This window comes from Palaemon carinicauda, chromosome 43, assembly GCF_036898095.1.
Source record: "Palaemon carinicauda isolate YSFRI2023 chromosome 43, ASM3689809v2, whole genome shotgun sequence".
Lineage (NCBI taxonomy): Eukaryota > Metazoa > Arthropoda > Malacostraca > Decapoda > Palaemonidae > Palaemon > Palaemon carinicauda.
The window spans coordinates 47,854,025-47,880,965 of NC_090767.1; the positions used below are offsets into that span (position 1 = coordinate 47,854,025).

The 26,941-nt window shown below is 35.5% G+C and overlaps 3 protein-coding genes across 4 annotated transcripts in view; all 3 read right to left on the bottom strand.

The window, feature by feature from the left end:
* Nucleotides 1-845: 845 nt before the first annotated feature.
* Nucleotides 846-7,466, bottom strand: LOC137633409 (uncharacterized). The gene is made up of 5 exons (XM_068365636.1): nucleotides 7,153-7,466; nucleotides 4,971-5,191; nucleotides 3,969-4,089; nucleotides 3,062-3,331; nucleotides 846-1,348 (listed from the first exon to the last, which is right to left on the bottom strand). Exons 1-5 carry the CDS (start codon nucleotides 7,211-7,213, stop codon nucleotides 1,218-1,220), a joined length of 804 nt encoding a protein of 267 aa, XP_068221737.1. The 5' UTR covers nucleotides 7,214-7,466; the 3' UTR covers nucleotides 846-1,217.
* Nucleotides 7,467-9,683: 2,217 nt separating this feature from the next.
* LOC137633410 (uncharacterized) lies at nucleotides 9,684-17,334 on the bottom strand. Of its 2 annotated transcripts, none has more exons than XR_011042200.1 (3): nucleotides 13,718-13,839; nucleotides 12,260-12,583; nucleotides 9,684-10,541 (listed from the first exon to the last, which is right to left on the bottom strand). XR_011042200.1 is itself a non-coding variant. In XM_068365637.1 (3 exons), exons 1-3 carry the CDS (start codon nucleotides 17,162-17,164, stop codon nucleotides 10,411-10,413), a joined length of 516 nt encoding a protein of 171 aa, XP_068221738.1. In that variant the 5' UTR covers nucleotides 17,165-17,334; the 3' UTR covers nucleotides 9,684-10,410. The 2 variants fall into 2 exon arrangements, 1 of the variants encoding a protein (XP_068221738.1); XM_068365637.1 differs by lacking the exon at nucleotides 13,718-13,839 and adding an exon at nucleotides 17,104-17,334.
* A 7,674-nt stretch (nucleotides 17,335-25,008) lies between these two features.
* LOC137633559 (uncharacterized) overlaps nucleotides 25,009-26,941 on the bottom strand; it is a 16,295-nt gene continuing 14,362 nt past the window's right edge. The window contains exon 5 of the mRNA XM_068365841.1: nucleotides 25,009-25,852. Within this exon, the coding sequence (XP_068221942.1) occupies nucleotides 25,722-25,852 (131 nt within the window). The 3' untranslated portion in view covers nucleotides 25,009-25,721. The remainder of the gene's footprint in view (nucleotides 25,853-26,941) is intronic.

Below are 26,941 nucleotides of genomic sequence, written 5' to 3' on the forward strand. Positions count from 1 at the left end.
CAATAATAATAATAATAATAATAATAATAATAATAATAATAATAATAAAAAGATGGAATTCACAAGTGATAATAATAATGCTATTTTGAATATTCCTTTTTTTTTTTTTTTGTCTTCAAAGACTCATTTAAAAACAGTTATAATTACACAAAGACATTTCCTAATACTCATGAAAACTCCAAGGTCTTTGAGAACATTTTTATTTGCCAGACATGAAAGTAAGAGCCTCATTAGATCCACATGGTGTGTGGCTTCAAATAATGTTGTCTCTCCTTATTAATGCATAAAATAGATTAATTGGAAGCTTAAGTAAATCATGAAACAAATATAAGTCTCTTCAGTGGCTTAGCTAAGAGTGGGGGACCTTTTTGAAAAGGGCCCCTTGGCCTCCAAGAGAGGGGTCCCTCCAAAGCAGGGTCAGAAAAAAATGGAAGTATACAATTAGAATTACTATTCGGTAAGGGGGAGCAGGTTCTCTTTACTAAGTCAGCCCCCCCCCCCCCCCCGACCCTAAATTTCTAGCTACGCCATTATGTAACGAAAATGTAAATACAGAAATTGAATATGCATACATTAGATTAAAGTCTGGAAGGTTAAAGAAATAATTAAATAAAGATGCTTACAATGAAATGAAAACCATACAGGGTTTTGTGACTTAGAAAGGCCACGTACATACCATTTTCTTTTCAGATTAATACCAGTTATTCTAAGCTCTGGTCTCATTTTCAACACAAGGAAATGTTGTTTGACTAAAAGTAAAGATATTTTATACAGAAAGAGCTTGTGGCAGAGCTTTTACAGTGAATCATCAATATTTCTACTTTTTACCACATCTCAGTAGTCGGATCTCGATCATCATCTCTTTGAATCAGTGTAACCTTAATACATCTTTTCAATTACATGATATCACCAAATAGATTTATTTTATTCTATTTACCTCCAAGAGAACAGCAGGGAATTTTTTAAACGCTTCACTTTCCAACTAAATCATCATGATCTTCGGCCAGGCGGAATAGACTTGGGGAAGAAAGTGAAAATTTCTCTTTTGTAAGTTAGATTCTTGTTAGGAACATTATTCATATTATCTGTACTCTTTTTCTCAGTTTGTGCCACTGAAAGGACGTGACTTGCATATTGATTATGGCCTTCTTCATGTGTTCATGGCATCCATGAAAAACACCAAGAAGGCAGAGGATCACCCTGCATTACCCCCGTCCTCATGCCTGTCTCGGAATCACTGCTCCATAGACGACATTTTCGATTACGTGGTTCTGTTGTGCTCTGGAAACATTGCCTGGCAGCTGGACATCATCGTAAATAGCCTCTGAATTCATGTTTGATCCAGGCTCTGAAACGGAATTATTATTGTTATTATTACCTGCTAAGCTACAAGCCTAGTTGGAAAGGCAGGATGCTATAGGCTCAGGGGCTCCAACAGGGAAAATGGCCCAGTGAGGAAAGGAAACAAAGAAAAATACAATATTTCAAGAGCAGTAACAACATTAAAATGAATATCTCCTATATAAACTATGAAAACTTTATCAAAAAAAAAAAGAGGAAGAGAAATAAGATAGAGTAGTATGCCCAAGTGTACCCTCAAGCAAGAGAACTCTAACCCTAGACAGTGGAAGACCATGGTACAGAGGCTCTGGCACTACCCAAGACTAGAGAACAATGGCTTTTACATAAGCCCAAGAAAAGAGAACATCGAACGGAGTATAATTCCTGTGTCCACATAAGGTACAGTTGGACACAGGAATGCATGGTCCACCTCGCTCTGGGGGAGTGCACCCTGCCACGCCTTTACTGCATGGTGAGTTTTTGCTCCGGAGTAAGGGTCGATTAGTTGCACTTTCTCAGAGCAGGATGTGCCAGGAATTCCTGTGTCCTACTGTACATTTGATTACGTATTAAGAGGTTTGTTGTAGATTATATCTGAAATTGTCTTTTTTATTTAAGCTGAAGACGAAGATTTACTTAATTGTTATCATTCTATTTTTATGCGATGTTCTACATTTCTTGGTGTTATATACATCTTGTTATTCACATTTTACACCATATAAAATAGGTTTTACATCATGCAATTCCAATTTTTTTTTTTTTATTGATTTGTGATCCCATATAATTGCTTCCTAACGTTTGACTTAAACCTCTTACGATTTAGATACAAATTTCAATTGTAAACGACCTCTACTCTCAAAGAATCGTTTTGTTTTTTATTTAAAGGTCGCTCATGAATTGCAAAAGCGAGGAACAGCAATAATGTCCTAGTGACTGATCATATATAAGTATGATCAATGCCCGAGTTAGGACCAGGGAGGGCCAGGCAATGGCTGTTGATGACTCAGCAGGTAGACCTATAGACTCTCCCGATACCCGGCTCACAAGGATGGTGAGGTTGCAGACACTACTAGAAACTATCGAGTTTGAGCGAGTCCCAAACCCCGGTCCAGCATATCGCCAGACAGGGATGTTTCCACTAGTCTACCAAAACCCTCATAAGTTTCATTTTAGGAAACAGATATCTATTCTGTCAGGTGCAGCATCCAAGACGGAATACTTGTCTTTTTCCATCACAGGGTTAAAGGTTTCAGAGTACCTGAGACAGATTGTGGGACCATTAGAGAAACCCCTTTATCAATAACATCATAACCTGATTTTAACTTGATAGTATGCAAAACGTTGTGCCTGATTTGAATCCTTAATATTTTGTGTATGAAATCTGGCAGTAATTTTGGCAGTAACTAATTTTTTAAAAATCAGGTTTCTCTCAACATTGGGTTCTCACCCACCGCTTGTGCCGTAGAATAAAAGGTGTAGTTGTTCCGATTGCGCTGCTTGTAAGTTTCTGTGCTTATGTGAATGTCTGGAATGTTTGTAAGAATATATCTATTGGCTGTATTATCACTTATCTATGTTATAGAATGTGTATATAATGACAGAATTGTCTATAAGATAGGGTTAAACAAATCTTCAACTTCAGCAGAAGAAAATGTCCACTTGAAACGGTGATAATCGTTAGTGTTAAAGAGAATAAGCCTTATTCACAGCAAATATTTACCATTAAGTGAAGCTCTTCTCCCTCGGATGATGTAAACAGCCATTCCTATCACGATCGCGACCAACACACAACAGATACTTAGTAAAACTATTGTTGGGATTTCCAGAGCAATCTCTCTGGTGCATCTTGGTGGGACAGTGGATGAGACAATGCTCCTTTGAGTTGTGGATGAGACAATGCTGCTTTGAGTCGTGGATGAGACAATGATGCTTTGAGTTATTGTTGACCCAACAGGAAATTCAGTTGCAGGGGGAACTAGTGCTGGAAGAACTGCAATAAAGTTTGGTTAGATTAGCTTAGCCTAAACAACAACCAAAAATTCAGCAGTTTCTAGTCCAAAGCGGGACAAAGGCCAGATTTCATCACCACGCTGGCCAGTGCGGATTGGTGCTGGCAGTAGATTTTCGTCTGATCACTCTCATTAAACCAACCTAGCATTGGTGGCCTTCACTAGTACAGCTTTGCTGATCTTAGATATACTCAAACATTTTCACCCCGTCAAGGTATCCCCACTGGTTAAACAGCATAGCCCAAATCAAATCGCAGAGCTAAGGAGATGGATGTTACTAAGAAAGTGAGCTGAGAAAGAATACGAAAAACACGAGATATTAGGATGGGACAGATGCATTTGCTCTGTTGTTAGTCCAAATGACCATACTTGACTCGACTTTACTTTAAGAGCTGTTTTCCAGGTCCTGTCACAAAAGGAAACCCTATGCAATAGAGGAACTACAAGATCTGTCTGCCGTATACGTTCTTAGGTATTTTGAGTATCACACAGCGTAGAAATAAAACTGACATAATTATTTAATTAACATAGGGATTATATTAATTTCATGATACAGTATTAGGAATATATAGAAATTGAGGACTTTCCAAAAGAGGATATAAAAGAACATTGACTCACCACATTTGTATATGTTGGCACAATATCTCCAGTAGGTCTTTTTGGTGCTCTTCATTTTGATTTTTAAATCATATGACCAATCTACCTTATATGTTCTGTTGCCTGGATAAATTTCCACTCCCTTAGAGAGAAAAACTTTGAAAAGACATTGCATTTAAAATTTTTCACAACATTAGATATATCTGTCATATTAAGTTAACAATCATTCGCCTGTTAGAAAGATCAATTGTAAACCAATTTTATTATAGTTTTATTTATCAGTTAATAACAACTAGAAGCAGAAAATACCTTAATGATGTAACTAACAGCAGTGTACAGAAATGGTTTCTTTCCTTTGAGTGTTTGGTAGCTCAAAAGTGAGTGAATATTTATTTAGAATAAGAGAGAACAATTAAGAAAGAATTATATTACCTTATAAACTTCGTTGCGAAGGCTCATGATTTGATAGGCGTGTATCTATTTATTTATGTTTGTGTGTTTGTTCGTTTGTGATTTGCATAACTCAAAAACTATTTGACCGAATCTCATAAAATTTGTTGGGATGATTGGCCATGATCCAACGACAATTTAATTATATTTTTGAAGTTATTGGGTCAAAGTTCAAGGCCATGTAAAGGTCAAAAACTGATTTTTACTATATCGTGGTCAATTTTTATCCAATTTGCATGAAACTAGTGCCAAAATGTGCATAGGGCATTGTCACTGTCCCTTGTCTCTGCCACTCATTAAGGACTTTTAAACCGTTAAGTGACCCTTTTTGACAGAGATTTTCCAATAAACCAAGTCTTTTGTATTCAAAGTTAACTTGAAAATTTTATTCTTTGATTCAAAATGAAACAAATATATAACTTTTAAAGCTAAAGAAAGTGTTCACAAAAGAATTTAAAAAAAAAAAAAGTAATTACCAAGAAACTAGATTTTTGTTCTAATTTCCTGATTGCATCATTACGGTTTTGTGGGGTCAGAGAATCCATTGAGTGATCGAAGACTTTTGATACTTACCTTATTAGTTCTATGAATTGTAAATAAATTCCATGTATTTGATTGGAATGAATTGGGTATATGTTCAAATAGTCGCTGAGGATAGTTTCGTAAATTCAGAAATCCTTCGAAGGTGATTTTGTTGTTTATATCGCTGGTCCAGGAAGCTAGAATAGAAGTAAAAGGATTTGCCACTCTGAATGTCAAAGTTTTATTCGCATCAGAGATGTAGAACTTGACATCTGGAAGAGAGAATGAGTTTAGATATTGTAAAAGAATGCTTAAAGCAAAGTGTGTTATAAGGCATACTGTAATTTTAACTTTAATTAAAAAAAGTTCTTCATTACTGTGTTAGGAACCAGTGAAAATAACTAGTCTTGAGGAAGTAATATATTGGGAATTTAGGGAAGATTTTAAGACAGAATATGGCCATTCCAAACATCAATAGGTTAATTTGGTTCATGTAGTAAAAAGTAGCTACTACGTAGTGTCTCCAAGTCTGAAGACAACGACTGAAATACAAATATTTAATCATCACCATCATCATCATCATCATCCTACGCATATCGACGCAATGGTCTTGGTTAGATTTGGCCATTCGTCTCAAGCTTGAGGTTTTAAATCAATACTTTTCCATTCAACATCTCCTATTTCACGCCAAACATGTAGGTCTGGGTCTTCCACCTCTTCTAGTGCCTTGTGGAGCCTAGTTAAAAGTTTTGTGAACTAATCTCTCTTGGGGAGTGCGAAGAGTATGCCCAAACCATCTCCATCTACATCTCACCATAATCTCATCCACATATGGCACTCTAGTAATCTCTCTTATAGTTTCACCTAATAACAGTTTAAAAATTCTTTCTAATCTTTTGTCATATGTTTAATATGATACTGAACGTCAAGCAAGCACTTTATTCCGTGTTTTCATGACGTTATGAAGGAATTCTTACTACTGGCTCTTAGCCCAAGTCCTTGGCGAAGGGCTGTGCATGTAGGATTCAGTCACTGGAGAGTGGGCTGCAGTGGTATTCATCTTTGGTAGTTACATATTTTAATCTCAATTGTTCATTACTTCTCAAATAGTTTATTTATTTCCTTATTTCCTTTCCTCGCTGGGCTATTTTTCCCTGTTGGAGCTTTGGGTACTGTAGCATCCAGCTTTTCAAACTTTGGTTGTAGCTTAGCTAATAATAATAATAATAATAATAATAATAATAATAATAATAATAATAATAATAATAATAATAATAATAATAATAATAATAATAATAATATGCAACTGAGCTGCCTTTTTGAATGATACCTGCATTCACATTTCAAAGTTTATCGTTTGATTTGTTTAAATAGTTCCTGTGGTTAGTCGAATGAAAATTAATTTTAATAATTTCAATGATAATAATTTTAATGATTACCGTAATGATTTCGTTAATGATAATAATTTCAATAAATTGACGTTAATCCCCTTGAAAAAATGGAATCATAACCTCCGTCGAAGAGGGGGAGACCTTGTGAGATCGGTCATGAAGTTGTGTGAAGCCTTGCTGGAAATCCTTCATGTGTTTCGAAATTCATATTAATTTCTTTTTTTTTATTTTAAAGAATAGTTTGCTTCCAAATTTCTAGCAAACTTTGATAGGCCACTTAGATTCTATTCTTATTTCAAGGCATTTATAAGACCCACATTTTTCTTTCTTACTAAAATATATCATAAATTATTATTATTATTATTATTATTATTATTATTATTATTATTATTATTATTATTATTATTATTATTATTATTATTATTGCTTGCTAAGCTACAACCCTTGTTAGAAAAGCAAGATGCTATAATCCCAAGGGCTCCAACTGGGAAAGTAGCCTAGTGAGGGAAGGAAATAAGGAAAAAAATTAGCAACAAGAAACTTAATGAAAAATAAAATAAAATATTTCAATAACATTAACAACATTAAAATATATCTTTCTTATATAAACTATAAAATCTTCAAAATAACAAGAGGAAGAAAAATATATAGTATAGTGTGCCCAAGTATACCCTCAAGCAAGAGAACTCTTCCCCAAGACAGTGGAATACCATAGTACAGAGGCAATGGCACTACCCAAGACTAGAGAACAGTGGTTTGATTTTGGAGTGTCCTCCTCCTAGAAAGATCTTCTTACCATGGCTAAAAAGTCTCTTTTAACCTTAAAGCGAAGTGATTCTTACCTGCTTGAGCAGACACAAAGGCCAGAATCAGTGCAAAAGGGAAGAGCAGTAGTTTCACCATAGTTGGTCGTTGGAATCCTTTCAAGAAATTGATCCCAGTTGGTCAAACTCACTTCTGAGTCCTCTGGAGAAATGAATTTATGATTCCTCTTTGGCTCGTCACTGAAAAAAGTTTCACTTGATTTTTCTTTTCACTTAATCACTGCTGAAGAAGAGGCTTTGTCTTGTTGCGTCTCTGTAGGCTAATAAAGAACTAGTAAAGAACAAATGGCGTCCTGGGATCAGAAGAAAATGTAAATATAGTTCACATTTCCTACCGGATTTTTAAGGTGATTAAACGTCTTTGTTTTAGCAACGGAAATGCAACCAAGGACACTCCAGTAGGCTTGATATGTGTTAGTTGGTAGTCAATTGAAAGGTTTATTCACAAATTCATCTAATTCACTAGATGTATATATATATAAAGATAATTCATTATCGAGTGCTTTTGAACTAAACCACTCCCGGGTTCGTTCACCGCTAATCTGTTTGTTACTTTGTGAACGAGATGACGTCTTGCAGTCGACAATCGACTTTTCAAAAAAGGATATTCTCTCTCTCTCTCTCTCTTTCTCTCTCTCTCTCTCTCTCTCTCTCTCTCTCTCTCTCTCTCTCTCTCTCGCTCTCTCTCTCTCTCTCTCTGCTTCTCTTTGTCATCCTTATCTGTCAGCTATATTTCCTCCAGCAACGATTGTCCAATTTTACTTAAGTTTAATTAATTTCATTTGTTTTTTATTATCTAATTGCCGGGTGGTCAAAACAGTCTAATGTTTATCCTTATTTTTTATCGATCATAGGTTTGAGTCCCTGGCCGGGCTGGGCTAGTTATCGTCAAAGGGAATTTCCTTGTGCGTCTAAGACTCTAAGTTTCCATGTCAGAGTGAATTCGATATTAAATTATATTTATGGCTAATTTGAAAAAAAAAATAAACCTCGAGAGTTAGTGACATATATATATATATATATATATATATATATATATATATATATATATATATATATATATATATATATATATATATCAAAGCTCATCGCTTAAGAAGCCCTTTCTGTCTACGCTGTTTCTTGGCATCCTGTTGATCCTTTCCTTTGTTATTTTTTCTCTTTGGTTATTTGATTTCCTTTTTATGTCATAATTACTTCCGAAGAATTCTTTGTTAATCCGAAGGCCCTCGGAGAGAGAGAGAGAGAGAGAGAGAGAGAGAGAGAGAGAGAGAGAGAGAGAGAGAGAGAGAGAGATTATTCTCTTATACACTTGATTTAAGGAGTAAGTGCATTTCATTTATGTTTCAGTGTCTGACCCGAATATATTTCTTGCCAGGTAGTAGGTTGGGCAGGGCGCCAGCCATCCGTTGAGATACTACCGCTAGAGAGTTATTGGGTAATGAAACTGGCCAGAGAGTACTGCATTGGATCCTTCTCTCTGGTTACGGCTCATTTTCCTTTTGCCTACACATACACTGAGTGGTCTGGCTTATTCTTTACATAGTGACCTCTGTCCTCCAACACCTGACAACACTAAAATGACTAAATAATTCATTTTCTCTTAAGGGGTTAACTACTGCACTGTAATTGTTCGATGGCTACTTTCCTCTTGGTAAGGGTAGATGAGACTCTTTAGCTATGGTAAGCTGCTCTTCTAGGAGAAGGACACTCCAAAATCAAACCATTGTTCTCTGGTCTTGGATAGTACCATAGCCTCTGGACCATGGTCTTTCACTGTCTTGGAGTAGAGTTCTCTTGCTTGAGGGTACACTCGGGCACACTATTCAATCTTATTTCTCTTCCTCTTGTTTTGTTAAAGTTTTTATAGTTTATATGTGAAAGATTTGTGTTGATGTTGTTTTTCTTAAATTATTTTAATCTAGTTGGTAATTACTTGTAGTTTCCTTATTTCCCTTCCTCACTGGGCTACTTTCCTTGTTGAAGCCCTCAGGCTCAAAGACTTATAGCATTTTGCTTTTCCAACTAAGGTTGTAGCTTAGCATTTAATAATAATAATAATAATAATAATAATAATAATAATAATAATAATAATAATAATAATAATAATAATAATAAAAAGATAGAATTCACAAGTGATAATAATAATGCTATTTTGAATATTCTTTATTTTTTTTTTGTCCTCAAAGACTCATTTAAAAACAGTTATAATTACACAAAGACATTTCCTAATACTCATGAAAACTCCAAGGTCTTTGAGAACATTTTTATAAAGCCTCCTTAAATCCACATGGTATGTGGCTTCAAATAATGTTGTCTCTCCTTATTAATGCATAAATGAAGATTAATTGGAAGCTTAAGTAAATTATGAAACAAATATAAGTCTGTTCAGTGGCATAGCTAAGAGTGGGGGACCTTTTTGAAAAGGCCCCCCTTGGCCTCCAAGAGAGGGGTCCCTCCAAAGCAGGGTCAGAAAAAAAATGGAAGTATACAATTAGAATTACTATTCGGTAAGGGGGAGCAGGTTGTCTTTACTAAGTCAGCCCCCCCCCCCCCCCCCCCCCGACCCTAAATTTCTAGCTACGCCACTATGTAACGAAAATGTAAATACAGAAATTGAATATGCATACATTAGAATAAAGTTTGTAAGGTTAAAGAAATAATTAAATAAAGGTGCCCACAATGAAATGAAAACCATACAGGGTTTAGAGACTTAGAAAAGGCCACCTACATAACATTTTCCTTTCAGATTAGGACCAGTTATTCTAAGCTCTGGTCTCATTTTCAACATAAGGAAATGTTGTTTGGCTAAAAGTAAAGATATTTTATACAGAAAGAGATTGTGGCAGATATTTTACAGTGAATCATCAATATTTCTACAATTCACCACATCTGAGTAGTCGGATCTCGATCATCATCTCTTTGAATCAGTGTAACCTTAATACATCTTTTCAATTACATGATTTTACCAAATAGATTTATTTTATTCTATTTACCTCCAAGAGAACAGCAGGGAATTTTTTTAACGCTTCACTTTCCAACTAAATCATCATGATCTTCGGCCAGGCGGAATAGACTTGGGGAAGAAAGTGAAAATTTCTCTTTTGTAAGTTAGATTCTTGTTAGGAACATTATTCATATTATCCGTACTCTTTTTCTCAGTTTGTGCCACTGAAAGGACGTGACTTGCATATTGATTATGGCCTTCTTCCTGTGTTCATGGCATCCATGAAAAACACCAAGAAGCCAGAGGATCACCCTGCATTACCCCCGTCCTCATGCCTGTCTCGGAATCACTGCTCCATAGATGCCATTTTCGATTACGTGGTTCTGTTGTGCTCTGGAAACATTGCCTGGCAGCTCGACCTCTTCGTAAATAGTCTCTGAATTCATGTTCGATCCAGGCTCTGAAACGGAATTATTATTGTTATTATTACTTGCTAAGCTACAAGCCTAGTTGGAAAGGCAGGATGATATAGGCTCAGGGGCTCCAACAGGGGAAATGGCCCAGTAAGGAAAGGAAACAAAGAAAAATACAATATTTCAAGAGCAGTAACAACATTAAAATGAATATCTCCTATATAAACTATGAAAACTTTAACAAAAAAAGAGGAAGAGAAATAAGATAGAGTAGTATGCCCAAGTGTACCCTCAAGCAAGAGAACTCTAACCCTAGACAGTGGAAGACCATGGTACAGAGGCTCTGACACTACCCAAGACTAGAGAACAATGGCTTTTACATGAGCCCAAGAAAAGAGAACATCGAACGGAGTATAATTCCTGGGTCCACATAAGGTACAGCTGGACACAGGAATGCATGGTCCACCTCGCTCTGGGGGAGTGCACCCTGCCACGCCTTTACTGCATGGTGAGTTTTTGCTCCGGAGTAAGGGTCGATTAGTTGCACTTTCTCAGAGCAAGATGTGCCAGGAATTCCTGTGTCCTACTGTACATTTGATTACGTATTAAGAGTTTTGTTGTAGATTATATCTGAAATTGTCTTTTTCATTTAAGCTGAAGACGAAGGTTTACTTAATTGTTATTATTCTATTTTTATGCGATGTTCTACATTTCTTGGTGTTATACACATCTTGTTATTCACATTTTACACCATATAAAATAGGTTTTACATCATGCAATTCCAATTTTTTTTTTTTTATTGATTTGTGATCCCATATAATTGCTTCCTAACGTTTGACTTAAACCTCTTCCGATTTAGAGACAAATTTCAATTGTAAACGACCTCTACTCTCAAAGAATCATTTTGTTTTTTATTTAAAGGTCGCTCATGAATTACAAAGGCGAGGAACAGCAATAATGTCCTAGTGACTGATCATATATACGTATGATCAATGCCCGAGTTAGGACCAGGGAGGGCCAGGCAATGTCTGTTGATGACTCAGCAGGTAGATCTATAGCCTCTCCCGAAAGCTGCCTTCCTTAGCTCACAAGGATGGTGAGGTTGCAGACACTACTAGAAACTATCGAGTTTGAGTGAGTCCCAAACCCCGGTCCAGCATATCGCCAGACAGGGACGTTTCCTATAGTCTACCAAAACCCTCATAAGTTTCATTTTAGGAAACAGATATCTATTCTGTCAGGTGCAGCATCCAAGACGGAATACTTGTCTTTTTCCATCACAGGGTTAAAGGTTTCAGAGTACCTGAGACAGATTGTGGGACCATTAGAGAAACCCCTTTATCAATAACATCATAACCTGATTTTAACTTGATAGTATGCAAAACGTTGTGCCTGATTTGAATCCTTAATATTTTGTGTATGAAATCTGGCAGTAATTTTGGCAGTAACTAATTTTTTAAAAATCAGGTTTCTCTCAACATTGGGTTCTCAGCCACCGCTTGTGCCGTTGAAAAAAAGGTGTAGTTGTTCTGATTGCGCTGCTTGTAAGTTTCTGTGCTTATGTGAATGTCTGGAATGTTTGTAAGAATATATCTATTGGCTGTATTATCACTTATCTATGTTATAGAATGTGTATATAATGACAGAATTGTCTATAAGATAGGGTTAAACAAATCTTCAACTTCAGCAGAAGAAAATGTCCACTTGAAACGGTGATAATCATTAGTGTTAAAGAGAATAAGTCTTATTCACAGCAAATATTTACCATTAAGTGAAGCTCTTCTCCCTCGGATAAGGCAAACAGCCATTCCTATGACGATAGCGACCAACACACAACAGATACTTAGTGAAACTATTGTTGTGATTTCCAGAGCAGTCTCTCTGGTGCTTGGCGTTGGGACAGTGGATGAGACAATGCTGCTTTGAGTCGTGGATGAGACAATGCTGCTTTGAGTCGTGGATGAGACAATGCTGCTTTGAGTCGTGGATGAGACAATGCTGCTTTGAGTCGTGGATGAGACAATGCTGCTTTGAGTTGTTGTTGAACCAACAGGAAATTCAGTTGCAGGGGGAACTGGTGCTGAACGATCTGCAATAGAGTTTTGTTAGATTAGCTTAGCTTAAACATCAATAAAAAAAACCCAGCAGTTTCTAGTCCACAGCGGGACAAAGGCCAGTTTTCATCATCACGCTGGCCAGTGCGGATTGGTGCTGGCGGTAGATTTTCGTCTGATCGCTCACATTAAACCAACCTAGCATTGGTGGCCTTGACTAGTACAGCTTTGCTGATCTTAGATATACTCAAACACTTTCACCCCGTTAAGGTATCCCTACTGGTTTGACTAATAGAGCTTTGCTGACCTTAGATACACTCAACCGCTTTCACCCCGTCAAGGTATCCCCACTGGTTAGACTAGTACAGCTTTGCTGACCTTAGATACACTCAACCGCTTTCACCCCGTCAAGGTATCCCCACTGGTTAGACTAGTACAGCTTTGCTGACCTTAGATACACTCAACCGCTTTCACCCCGTCAAGGTATCCCCACTGGTTAGACTAGTACAGCTTTGCTGACCTTAGATACACTCAACCGCTTTCACCCCGTCAAGGTATCCCCACTGGTTAGACTAGTACAGCTTTGCTGACCTTAGATACACTCAACCGCTTTCACCCCGTCAAGGTATCACCACTGGTTAGACTAGTACAGCTTTGCTGACCTTAGATACACTCAACCGCTTTCACCCCGTCAAGGTATCCCCACTGGTTAGACTAGTACAACTTTGCTGACCTTAGATACACTCAACCGCTTTCACCCCGTCAAGGTATCCCCACTGGTTAAACAGCATAGCCCAAATCAAATCGCAGAGCCAAGGAGATGAATGTTACTAAGAAAGTGAACTAAGAAAGAATATGAAAAACACGAGATATTAGGATGGGACAGATGCATTTGCTCTGTTGTTAGTCCAAATGACTATTCTTGACTCGACTTTACTTTAAGATCTGTTTTCCAGGTTCTGTCACACATTGAAACCTTATGCACTACAGGAACTACAAGATCTGTCTGCCGTGTACATTCTTAGGTATTTTGAGTATCACACAGCGTACATAAAACTGAAATATTTTTTTAATTAACATTGTGAATATATTAATTTCATGATACAGTATTAGGAATATATAGAAATTGAGGACTTTCCAAAAGATATTATAAAAGAAAATGGACTCACCACATTGATATGTGTTGGCACAAAATCTTCAGTAGGTCTTTTTGGTGCTCTTGATTGTGATATTCAAACCATATGACGGATATACCTGATATCTTTTGTTGCCTGGATTAATTATCACTCCCTTGGAAAGAAAAACTTTGAAAAGACATTGCATTGAAAATTTTCCACAACATTAGATATATCTGTCATAATAAGCTAACAATCATTCGCCTGTTAGAAAGATCAATTGTAAACCAATTTTATTATAGTTTTACTTATCAGTGAATGACACATAGAAGCAGAAAATACCTTAATGATGTAACTAACAGCAGGGTTCAGAAATGGTTTCTTTCCTTTGAGTGTTTGGTAGCTCAAAAGTGAGTATGAATATTTATTTGGAATTTGAAAGAACAATTAAGAAAGAATTTTATTACCTTATCAACTTCGTTCTGAAGGCTCATGATTTGATAGGCGTGTATCTATTTATTTATGTTTGTGTGTTTGTTTGTTTGTGATTCTCATAACTCAAAATCTATTTGACCGAATCTCATAAAATTTGGTGGGATGATTGGCCATGATCCAACGAGAATTTGATTATATTTTTGAAGTTATTGGGTCAAAGTTCAAGGCCATGTTAAGGTCAAAAACATCTTTTTGCTGTATCGTGGTCAATTTTTATCCAATTTGCATGAAACTAATGCCAAAATGTGCATAGGGCACTGTCCTGCAAGGGTATTGTCACTGTCCCTTGCCTTTGCCATTCAGTAAGGACTTTTAAACCGTTAAAGAGACCCTTTTTGACAGTGATTTTCCAATAAACTAAGTCTTTTGTATTTAAAGTTAACTTAAAAATTTTCTTCTTTGATTCAAAATGAAATGAATATTTAACTTTGAAAGCTAAAGAAAGTGTTCACAAAAGAATTGAGTTTTAAAAAGTAATCACCAATAGATTAGATTTTTGTTCTAATTTCCTGATTGCATCATTACACTTTTGTGGGGTCAGAGAATTCATTGACTGATCGAAGACTTTTGATACTTACCTTATTAGTTCTAAAAATTGTAAATAAATTCCATGTATTTGATTGGAATGAATTGGGTATATATTTAAATAGTCGCTGAGGATTGTTTCGTAAATTCCGAAATCCTTCGAAGGTGATTTCGTTGTTTATATCGCTGGTCCAGGAAGCTAGAACAGTGTAGGAATAAACTGCTGTGAAGTTGACAGTATTATTTGCATCAGAGATGAGGAACTTGTCATCTGGAAGAGAGAATGAGTTTGGACATTGTAAAAGAATGCTTAAAGCAAAGTGTGTTATAAGGCATACTGTAATTTTAACTTTAATTAAAAAAAGTTCTTCATTACTCTGTTAGGAACCAGTGAAAATAACCAGTCTTGAGGAAGTAATATATTGGGAATTTAGGGAAGGGTTTAAGACAGTATATCGCCATTCCAAACATCAATAGGTTAATTTGGTTCATGTAGTAAATAGTAGCTGCTACGTAGTGTCTCAAAGTGTACCAACCGTGTGTCACACAATTGTACATAATTCCTTTTGCATATATTATGCTTGTATCTTCGCTCTTCCTTCGCACTAAACGAACATGAAAATTCATGTCTGCTGTTTTCCTCTGTAACATTGTCTGTCTTGTTAACTTGTTATGTCCTGTTGCCTTGAGGTTTTGTATATAAAGGAGAGTGTTCTATAATAATATAACTCAGTTGATTGCTTCCTGCCTTTCGGCACCGTCACATAAGTCTGAAGACAAAGACTGAAATATAAATATTTAGTCATCATCATCATCATCATCATTATCATCATCATCCTACGCATATTGACGCAATGGTCTTGGTTAGATTTGGCCATTCGTCTCAAGCTTGAGGTTTTAAATCAATACCTTTCCATTCAACATCTCCTACTTCATGCCAAACATGTAGGTCTGGGTCTTCCAACTCTTCTAGTGCCTTGTGGAGCATAGTTAAAAGTTTTGTGAGCTAATATCTCTTGGGGAGTGCGAAGAGCATGCCCAAACCATCTCCATCTACATCTCACCATAATCTCATCCACATATGGCACTCGAGTAATCTCTCTTATAGTTTCACCTAATAACAGTTTAAAAATTCTTTCTAATTTTTTGTCATATGTTTAATATGATAATGAACGTCAAGCAAGCACTTTATTCCGTATTTTCCTGACGTCATGAAGGAATTCTTACTACTGGCTCTTAGCCCAAGTCCTTGGCGAAGGGCTGTGCATGTAGGATTCAGTCACTGGAGAGTGGGCTGCAGTGGTATTCCTCTTTGGTAGTTACATATTTTAATCTCAATTGTTCATTACTTCTCAAATAGTTTATGTATTTCCTTATTTCCTTTCCTCGCTGGGCTATTTTTCCCTGTTGGAGCTTTGGGTACTGTAGCATCCAGCTTTTCAAACTTTGGTTGTAGCTTAGCTAATAATAATAATAATAATAATAATAATAATAATAATAATAATAATATGCAACTGAGCTGCCTTTTTGAATGATACCTGCATTCACATTTCAAAGTTTATCGTTTGATTTGTTTAAATAGTTCCTGTGGTTAGTCGAATGAAAATTAATTTTAATAATTTCAATGATAATAATTTTAATGATTACCGTAATGATTTCGTTAATGATAATAATTTCAATAAATTGACGTTAATCCCCTTGAAAAAATGGAATCATAACCTCCGTCGAAGAGGGGGAGACCTTGTGAGATCGGTCATGAAGTTGTGTGAAGCCTTGCTGGAAATCCTTCATGTGTTTCGAAATTCATATTAATTTTTTTTTTATTTTAAAGAATCGTTTGCTTCCAAATTTCTAGCAAACTTTGATAGGCCACTCAGATTTTATTTTTATTTCAAGGCATTTATAAGACCCACATTTTTCTTTCTTACTAAAGTATATCATAAATTATTATTATTATTATTATCATTATTATTATTATTATTATTATTATTATTATTATTATTGCTTGCTAAGCTACAACCCTTGTTAGAAAAGCAAGATGCTATAATCCCAAGGGCTCCAACTGGGAAAGTAGCCTAGTGAGGGAAGGAAATAAGGAAAAAAATTAGCAACAAGAAACTTAATGAAAAGTAAAATAAAATATTTCAATAACATTAACAACATTAGAATATATCTTTCATATATAAACTATAAAATCTTCAAAATAACAAGAGGAAGAAAAATATATAGTATAGTGTGCCCAAGTGTACCCTCAAGCAAGAGAACTCTTCCCCAAGACAGTGGAATACCATAGTACAGAGGCAATGGCACTACCCAAGACTAGAGAACAGTGGTTTGATTTTGGAGTGTCCTCCTCCTAGAAAGATCTGCTTAACATGGCTAAAAAGTCTCTTTTAACCTTAAAGCGAAGTGATTCTTACCTGCTTGAGCAGACACAAAGGCCAGAATCAGTGCAAAAGGGAAGAGCAGTAGTTTCACCATAGTTGGTCGTTGGAATCCTGTCAAGAAATTGATCCCAGTTGGTCAAACTCACTTCTGAGTCCTCTGGAGAAATGAATTTATGATTCCTCTTTGGCTCGTCACTGAAAAAGTTTCAGTTGATTTTTCTTTTCACTTAATCACTTCTGAAGAAGAGGCTTTATCTTGTTGCCTCTCTGTAGGTTAGTAAAGAACAAATGACGTCCTGGGATCAGAAGAAAATGTAAATATAGTTCACATTTTCTACCGGATTTCTAAGATCCCCCAAACAACTCAAAAATCCCAATTTCCACAAATATATTTTCTTCTGATCCTGTAGGCTTTACTAATATAGAAATTACTCCTTATACTTCATATAAGTGGAAGCAAACTTATTGCAACTATATAAAGTTTTACTTATCTCTGTTTCTTCTTCATAGAAATTTGTACAGAATATCCCCATCAGGCTTCAAAATCCCCAAATCTAGGGATAAATTCCCATATCTGGCAACACTGCTCCAACAGCCGATGAAGAAGCTGACGATGGCATTGATAGTAGAAAATAGGTAGTGCTTCTTAAATAAATTATAGTGATTTCACATAGCTCTTATAATGATCATATTTAGATGACATGAATATAACAATTATTATAAAATCTATCTGTTTTAAATTTTAAATGCAAAATAATAACCTAATATACATTACAGATAATGAATTTAATAGGATACATTACGTCTCACAACAGCTGGTGGAATTTGACACGATAACAACAACTCTTGTTATACACTTTCCCTGAATGGGTCTTCAACAGTAACTTTTTGACTTGTTCACCGCGTAAGGAATTATATCTTCTTTATAATCATTAGTGAAATATGTGATCTTAGATCGACTCGGAAATCAAAGAACACTTATCAGTGGACGTAATAGCGAAGGACTTTGGCTGATGCTGTCAGTGGTAAGTTCATCATTTATGTATTTGTGGCCAGACGTGAAGGTGGGTTCTTTTGAATATTATACGATTGCTTATGGATAATTTATCATTTTAAGTCAACTTTATAAAACGTGAAAAGCTTTTGGTATAGGCATTGTAACAGAATATGAAAGGTAACGTTAGTATATAGTTATTTTTTTGTGGTAAGTAGATATTTACGGTTTAAGCGAAAAATCAATAAATAGAGAGAAATATTAATAGGTTACTAGAACCGTTAAAAGTAATATGCAAGTAATGAGACTACAGTGTTATACGTAGCAGCCTGCTTTTCTGCTTGTAGGGATTAAATTATGTAAAAAGCTGGAAATGATTAAATTTTAGAATGTCAAGGTCTAAGGTCAAGGTCAAGGTCAAGCAAAATGTCAAATTCACGTAATCAGAAATAAGTTTGGACATCATTGTCATAGAGACTTCAAACTTGGTTCATATTTGAATGTATGAAAATCCACGCCCATTAATACATGTTAAGGTAAAAACTCAAGGTCGAGCAAAAGGTCGAAAAATAAGCTGCCGTGGCGGAGGTCTGCGCTCTACCGAGTGCCCCTCTGTTTTGAATATCGATATTGCTTGTCCTTACGTAACTTATTCTTATCTCAGATAGTTGAGACGGAAAGTTTGTTATTCTTGAATTCTTTCATCTGTATAAGTTATTTAAATCAATATTTTTACAGTATGACACTGTAATCTAATTAGAACCTGGAACATGTTCTATGTATACATACATATATATATATATATATATATATATATATATATACATTTTATGTATATGTATATACCTATACTTTATATATATATATATATATATATATATATATATATATATATATATATATATATATATATATATATATATATATATATATATACATGCATACATACACACAGTATATCATCATCCACAGCCGTGACTAGTCCACTGCAGGATGAAGGACTCAGACATGTACTTCCACTCGCCTTTGTGAGTGTTCTCTCTATGCCAGTCTTTACCATCAAATTTTCTTAGCTCGTGAATCCTTCGTCTTCTCTTTCTTCCCGTGCTTTTTTTTTTTTTTTTTTTTAATTTTGCCATATCTAGGGACCCATTCTGTTATTCTTAATGTCCATTCTGTCTCTGTCATTCTCATTATATGTCCTGCCCATGTCCATTTCTTTTTCTTACTTGTTAGAATATCCTATACTTTCATTGCTCTCGTATCCGTATTGTTCTTTTTTTCTGTCTTAGTGTTATTCCCATCATTATTCTTTCCATTGCTCTTTGAGTTGTAAGTAGCTTATGTTTTAAGACCTTGTGTGTATGTCTGTGAGTGTGTTGTTACTAGTCTCACTTCATCGTATATCCGTTTTTTTTTTTTCTTTTTTAGTTTTTCTTTATGTAATTTGTTGTTCTTTGTTATTTTCTTTGTTTATAATTTATTTATCATTACCTATTTCACAATTTCGTACTGGGTTTTCACTATCATCAATATCAACAGGAATAACAACATTAAAAACATTATTATTATCATCATCATCATCGTCATCTCCTCCCACGCCTATTGACTCAAAATGCCCACGGTTAGATTTCGCCAGTCCTCTCTATCTTGAGCTTTTAATTCAATACATCTCCATTCATCATCTCATACTCCAAGCTTCATAGTCTTCAGCCATGTAGGCCTGAGTCTTCCAACTCTTCTAGTGCCTTGTGAGGCCCAACTGAACGTTTGGTGAACTAATCTCTCTTGGGGAGTGCGAAGAGGATGCCCAAACAGTCTCCATCTACCCCTCATCCTGAACTCATCCACATATAGCTTTCGAGTAATCTCTTGTATCGTTTCATTTCTAATCCTGTCCTTCCATTTGACTCCCCTTAATACAGGGGATAATAGTCCTTATATTGCTATGGATTAATTCCTATATTAGGATACAGTTTAAAAGTTTAAAGGCCGCTTATGAATGGCAGAGGCAAGTGGCATTGAAAATTCAAAGCAGGACATTGCCCTAGAATTGTATTCATATGATCAGCGCCCAACCTCCTCTTCACCCAATCTAGGACCAGGGAAGGCCGGGCAATGGCTGCTGATGACTCAGTAGGTAGACCTGCAGGCTCCCTCAAAATTGTCAGTACATTGCTATGCATTAATTTTATAATAAGATGCAGGTTTACTTATCAGTTAATGACACATAGAAGCAGAAAATACCTTAATGATGTAACTAACAGCAGTGAACAGAAATGGTTTTATCCTTTGAGTGTTTGGTAGCTCAAAAGTGAGTATGAATATTTATTTGTAATATGAAAGAACACTTACCAAACAATTTTATTACCTTCGCCAACTTCGCTGTTAAGGTTAAGTTTTGATAGGCGTGTATTTATGCATTTATGTTTGTATGTTTGCTTGTTTGTGATTCTCATAACTCAAAAACTGTTTGACCGAATCTCATAAAATTTGGTGGAATGATTGGCCATGATCCAACGACAATTTGATTACATTTTGGAAGTTATTGGGTCGAAGTTCAAGGCCCTTTGAAAGTTAAAAACATCTTTTCGCTATATCATGATCAATTTTTATCCAATTTGCGTGAAACTAGTAGAAAATATGCATAATTTAATCGCCTATTGTGTGATATACAACGGGATATAGGCGAAGATATGTAACCATTTTTAACATGATTTATTCGTATTAGTTCAAGAACAATAGATTGATTATTAATTGTAAATATAACGTTGTAACTTTATGAGGTAAAATAATAAAGAATGAATTGAAGATCTTTTTCGCATCTCGCACTGATTGAATTGCCATATAATTAACGCACAGAATTCTGAACTGAGGTCTGAGGTTCGAGCCTCCGCTCAAGCACGATAGCTTCTAGTAGTGTCTGCAACCTCAACATCCTTGTGAGCTAGGGATAGTGGGTTTATGGCATCCTTTAGGTCTACCTACTGAGTCATCAGCAGCCATTGCCCGGCCCTTCCTTGTCCTTGCTTAGGGTATGAGGGGGACTGGGCACTTATCAGTCTCTAGAGCATTGTCTCGCTGGGGCATTGTCACTGTCCCTTGCTTCTGCCATTCATGAGCAACCTTTAAACCTTCACGAGACCCTATTTGACGGTGATTTTGCAATAAACTAAGTCTTTTGTATTCGAAGTTAACTTGAAAATTTTCTTTTATGATTCAGACTGAAATAATTAATTGACATTAAAGGTTCAAGAAAGTGTTCTCAAAAGAATTTTTTTTTTCTTTTTCTTTTTTAAAGTAATCACCAATAACTAAATTTTGTTCTTATTTCCTGGTTGCATCATTACGGTTTTGTGAGGTCAGAGAATTCATTGAGTGATCGAAGACTTTTGATACTTACCTTACCACTTCTATGAATGTCAAAGAAATTCCATGTATTTGATTCGATTGAATTGTTTATATATTCAATTTTTCAGTGACGATAGTTGCCTAAAATATGAAGTCCTTCGAGGGTGATTTTGTTATTTCTATCGCTTGTCCAGGAAGCTAGAATAGAAGTAGAAGGATTTGCTCCTATCATGTCCAAAGATTTATTCGCATCAGTGATGGAGAACTTGTCATCTGGAAGAGAGAATAAGTTTGGATATTGTAAAAGAATGCCTAAAGCTAACCGTGTTATACGATATGCTGTCATTTTAACTTGCATTTAAAAAAAAGTTCTTCATTACTCTATTAGAAACTAATGAAAAATAATGAGTTTTTAGGAAGTAATAAATTGTGAATTTAGTGGAGATTTTAAGACACGATATCGCCATTCCAAACATCAATAGGTTAATTTGGTTCTTGTAGTAAAAAGTAGCTGCTACGTAGTGTCTCAAAGTCTGAAGACAACGACTGAAATATAAATATTTAGTCATCATCATCATCATTATCATCATCCTACGCATATCGACGCAATGGTCTTGGTTAGATTTGGCCATTCGTCTCAAGCTTGAGGTTTTAAATCAATACTTTTCCATTCAACATCTCCTACTTCACGCCAAACATGTAGGCCTGGGTCTTCCAACTCTTCTAGTGCCTTGTGGAGCCTAGTTAAAAGTTTTGTGAACTAATCTCTCTTGGGGAGTGCGAAGAGCATGCCCAAACCATCTCCATCTACATCTCACCATAATCTCATCCACATATGGCACTCGAGTAATCTCTCTTATAGTTTCACCTAATAACAGTTTAAAAATTCTTTCTAATTTTTTGTCATATGTTTAATATGATAATGAACGTCAAGCAAGCACTTTATTCCGTATTTTCATGACGTTATGAAGGAATTCTTACTACGGGCTCTTAGCCCAAGTCCTTGGCGAAGGGCTGTGCATATAGGATTCAGTCACTGGAGAGTGGGCTGCAGTGGTATTCCTCTTTGGTAGTTACATATTTTAATCTCAATTGTTCATTACTTCTCAAATAGTTTCTTTATTTCCTTATTTCCTTTCCTCGCTGGGCTATTTTTCCCTGTTGGAGCTCTGGCTACTGTAGCATCCAGCTTTTCAAACTTTGGTTGTAGCTTAGCTAATAATAATAATAATAATAATAGTAATAATAATAATAATAATAATAATAATAATATGCAACTGAGCTGCCTTTTTGAATGATACCTGCATTCACATTTCAAAGTTTATCGTTTGATTTGTTTAAATAGTTCCTGTGGTTAGTCGAATGAAAATGAATTTGAATAATTTCAATGATAATAATTTTAATAATTACCGTAATGATTTCGATAATAATAATAATTTCAATAAATTGACGTTAATCCCCTTGAAAAAATGGAATCATAACCTCCGTCGAAGAGGGGGAGACCTTGTGAGATCGGTCATGAAGTTGTGTGAAGCTTTGCTGGAAATCCTTCATGTGTTTCGAAATTCATATTGATTTTTTTTTTATTTTAAAGAATCGTTTGCTTCCAAATTTCTAGCAAACTTTGATAGGCCACTTAGATTTTATTTTCATTTCAAGGCATTTATAAGACCCACATTTTTCTTTCTTACTAAAATATATCATAAATTATTATTATTATTATTATTATTATTATTATTATTATTATTATTATTATTATTATTGCTTGCTTGCTAAGCTACAACCCTTGTTAGAAAAGCAAGATGCTATAATCCCAAGGGCTCCAACTGGGAAAGTAGCCCAGTGAGGGAAGGAAATAAGGAAAATAAAAAGCAACAAGAAACTTAATGAAAAATAAAATAAAATATTTCAATAACATTAACAACATTAAAATATATCTTTCTTATATAAACTATAAAATCTTCAAAATAACAAGAGGAAGAAAAATATATAGTATAGTGTGCCCAAGTATACCCTCAAGCAAGAGAACTCTTCCCCAAGACAGTGGAATACCATAGTACAGAGGCTATGGCACTACACAAGACTAGAGAACAGTGGTTTGATTTTGGAGTGTCCTCCTCCTAGAAAGATCTGCTTACCATGGCTAAAAAGTCTCTTTTAACCTTAAAGCGAAGTGATTCTTACCTGCTTGAGCAGACACAAAGGCCAGAATCAGTGCAAAAGGGAAGAGCAGTAGTTTCACCATAGTTGGTCGTTGGAATCTTGTCAAGAAATTGATCCCAGTTGGTCAAACTCTCTTCTGAGTCCTCTGGAGAAATGAATTAATGGTTCCTCTTTGGCTCGTCACTGAAAAAAAGTTTCACTTGATTTTTTTTTCACTTAATCACTTCTGAAGAAGAGGCTTTATCTTGTTGCCTCTCTGTAGGTTAGTAAAGAACAAATGACGTCCTGGGATCAGAAGAAAATGTAAATATAGTTCACATTTTCTACCGGATTTCTAAGATGATTAAACGTCTTTGTTTTAGCAACAGAAATGCAAACAAGGACACTCCAGTAGGCTTGATATGTGTTAGTTAGTAGTCAATTAAAAGGTTTATTGATAAATAAACCCAATTCACTATAATATATAAAGATAATTCATTATCAAGTGCTTTTGAACTAAACCACTCCCGGTTTCATTAACTGGTAATCTGTTTGTTACTTTGTGGATGAGATGACGTCTTGCTGATGACATTTGACACTTCAAAAAAGGATATCTCTTAGTTATTATTAGATATAAAATAAATAAGGTTTTCACAGAAACACTTGCATAAGTTCTTAAGCCATATAATAAGTGAAAATAATCAAAATAAACGTAATACACTGGAGGAGCTGTGAACAGTGGCGGGCTACGGGAAAGACTGGTTGCAATAAGACCAGATAATTAAAATATGAAATACATGCCACATGAGATGATATAAATGCTACATAGTATTCCCTAAGCTCCAATAAACAAGAATATTTGCATACATGTATTCCTAACACAACATATATGTTAAAGGTGTATTAGCAATAAAGGTACATATAACAATGATAATCATATATATGTACATAATTATAATGATAATCCATCAATATCCCCCTCTCTCTCTCTCTCTCTCTCTCTCTCTCTCTCTCTCTGCTTCTCTTTGTCATCCTTATCTTTCAGCTATATTTACTCCAGCAACGATTGTCCAATTTTACTTAAGTTTAGTTAACTTCATTTGTTTTTTTTTATCTAATTGCCGGGTGGTCAAAACAGTCTAATGTTTATCCTTATTTCTATCGATCATAGGTTCGAGTCCCTGGCTGGGCTGGGCTAGTTATCATGAAAGGGAATTTCCTTGTGCGTCTAAGACTCTAAGTTCCCATGTCAGGGCCAATTCGATATTAAATGGTATTTATGACTAATTTGAAAAAAAATAAACCTCGACTGTTATTGACATATATATATATATATATATATATATATATATATATATATATATATATATATATATATATATATCAAAGCTCATCGGTAAGGGGGAGCAGGTTCTCTTTACTAAGTCAGCCCCCCCCCCCACCCACCCCAGGACCCCAAATTTCTAGCTACGCCACTATGTAACGAAAATGTAAATACAGAAATTGAATATGCATACATTAGAATAAAGTTTGTAAGGTTAAAGAAATAATTAAATAAAGATGCTTACAATGAAATGAAAACCACACAGGGTTTTGAGACTTAGAAAAGCCACCTACATAACATTTTCTTTTCAGATTAGGACCAGTTATTCTAAGCTCTGGTCTCATTTTCAACACAAGGAAATGTTGTTTGGCTAAAACTATAGATATTTTATACAGAAAGAGCTTGTGGCAGAGATTTTACAGTGAATCATCAATATTTCTACTTTTTACCACATCTCAGTAGTCGGATCTCGATCATCATCTCTTTGAATCAGTGTAACCTTAATACATCTTTTCAATTACATGATATCACCAAATAGATTTATTTTATTCTATTTACCTCCAAGAGAACAGCAGGGAATTTTTTTCAACGCTTCACTTTCCAACTAAATCATCATGATCTTTTACCAGGTGGAATAGACTTGGGGAAAAAAAGTGAAAATTTCTCTTTTGTAAGTTAGATTCTTGTTAGGAACATTATTCATATTATCCGTACTCTTTTTCTCAGTTTGTGCCACTGAAAGGACGTGACTTGCATATTGATTATGGCCTTCTTCCTGTGTTCATGGCATCCATGAAAAACACCAAGAAGCCAGAGGATCACCCTGCATTACCCCCGTCCTCATGCCTGTCTCGGAATCACTGCTCCATAGATGACGTTTTCGAAGTTATGGTTCTGTTGTGCTCTGGAAACATTGCCTGGCAGCTCGACCTCTTCGTAAATAGCCTCTGAATTCATGTTCAATCCAGGCTCTGAAACGGAATTATTATTGTTATTATTACTTGCTAAGCTACAAGCCTAGTTGGAAAGGCAGGATGATATAGGCTCAGGGGCTCCAACAGGGAAAATGGCCCAGTGAGGAAAGGAAACAAGGAAAAATACAATATTTCAAGAGCAGTAACAACATTAAAATGAATATTTCCTATATAAATTATGAAAACTTTATCAAAAAAAAAGAGGAAGAGAAATAAGATAGAGTAGTATGCCCTAGTGTACCCTCAAGCAAGAGAACTCTAACCCTAGACAGTGGAAGACCATGGTACAGAGGCTCTGGCACTACCCAAGACTAGAGAACAATGGCTTTTACATAAGCCCAAGAAAAGAGAACATCGAACAGAGTATAATTCCTGTGTCCACATAAGGTACAGTTGGACACAGGAGTGCATGGTCCACCTCGCTCTGGGGGAGTGCACCCTGCCACGCCTTTACTGCATGGTGAGTTTTTACTCCGGAGTAAGGGTTGATTAGTTGCACGTTCTCAGAGCAGGATGTGCCAGGAATTCCTGGGTCCTACTGTACATTTGATTACGTATTAAGAGGTTTGTTGTAGATTATATCTGAAATTGTCTTTTTCATTTAAGCTGAAGACGAAGATTTACTTAATTGTTATTATTCTATTTTTATGCGATGTTCTACATTTCTTGGTGTTATATACATCTTGTTATTCACATTTTACACCATATAAAATAGGTTTTACATCATGCAATTCCATTTTTTTTTTTTTTATTGATTTGTGATCCCATATAATTGCTTTTTAGCGTTTAACTTAAACCTCTTCCGATTTAGAGACGAATTTCAATTGTAAACGACCTCTACTCTCAAAGAATCGTTTTGTTTTTTATTCAAAGGTCGCTCATGAATTGCATAGGGAAGGAACAGCAATAATGTCCTAGTGACTGATCATATATACGTATGATCAATGCCCGAGTTAGGACCAGGGAGGGCCAGGCAATGACTGTTGATGATTCAGCAGGTAGACCTATAGACTCTCCCGATACCTGCCTTCCTTAGCTCACAAGGATGGTGAGGTTGCAGACACTACTAGAAACTATCGAGTTTGA

Bases quoted from the DNA above. Each gene is read 5' to 3' on its own strand.
- LOC137633409 (XM_068365636.1), bottom strand. From the start codon at position 7,213: ATGGTGAAACTACTGCTCTTCCCTTTTGCACTGATTCTGGCCTTTGTG. The intron at 3,332-3,968 runs GTGAGTCAATGT...ACTTTATTGCAG, and splicing joins TGCCAACATATACAAATGTG to TTCTTCCAGCACTAGTTCCC. The intron at 1,349-3,061 runs GTAAATATTTGC...ATTCCGTTTCAG, and splicing joins GAGAAGAGCTTCACTTAATG to AGCCTGGATCAAACATGAAT.
- LOC137633410 (XM_068365637.1), bottom strand. From the start codon at position 17,164: ATGGTGAAACTACTGCTCTTCCCTTTTGCACTGATTCTGGCCTTTGTG. The intron at 12,584-17,103 runs GTAAGAATCACT...ACTCTATTGCAG, and splicing joins CTTTGTGTCTGCTCAAGCAG to ATCGTTCAGCACCAGTTCCC. The intron at 10,542-12,259 runs GTAAATATTTGC...ATTCCGTTTCAG, and splicing joins GAGAAGAGCTTCACTTAATG to AGCCTGGATCGAACATGAAT.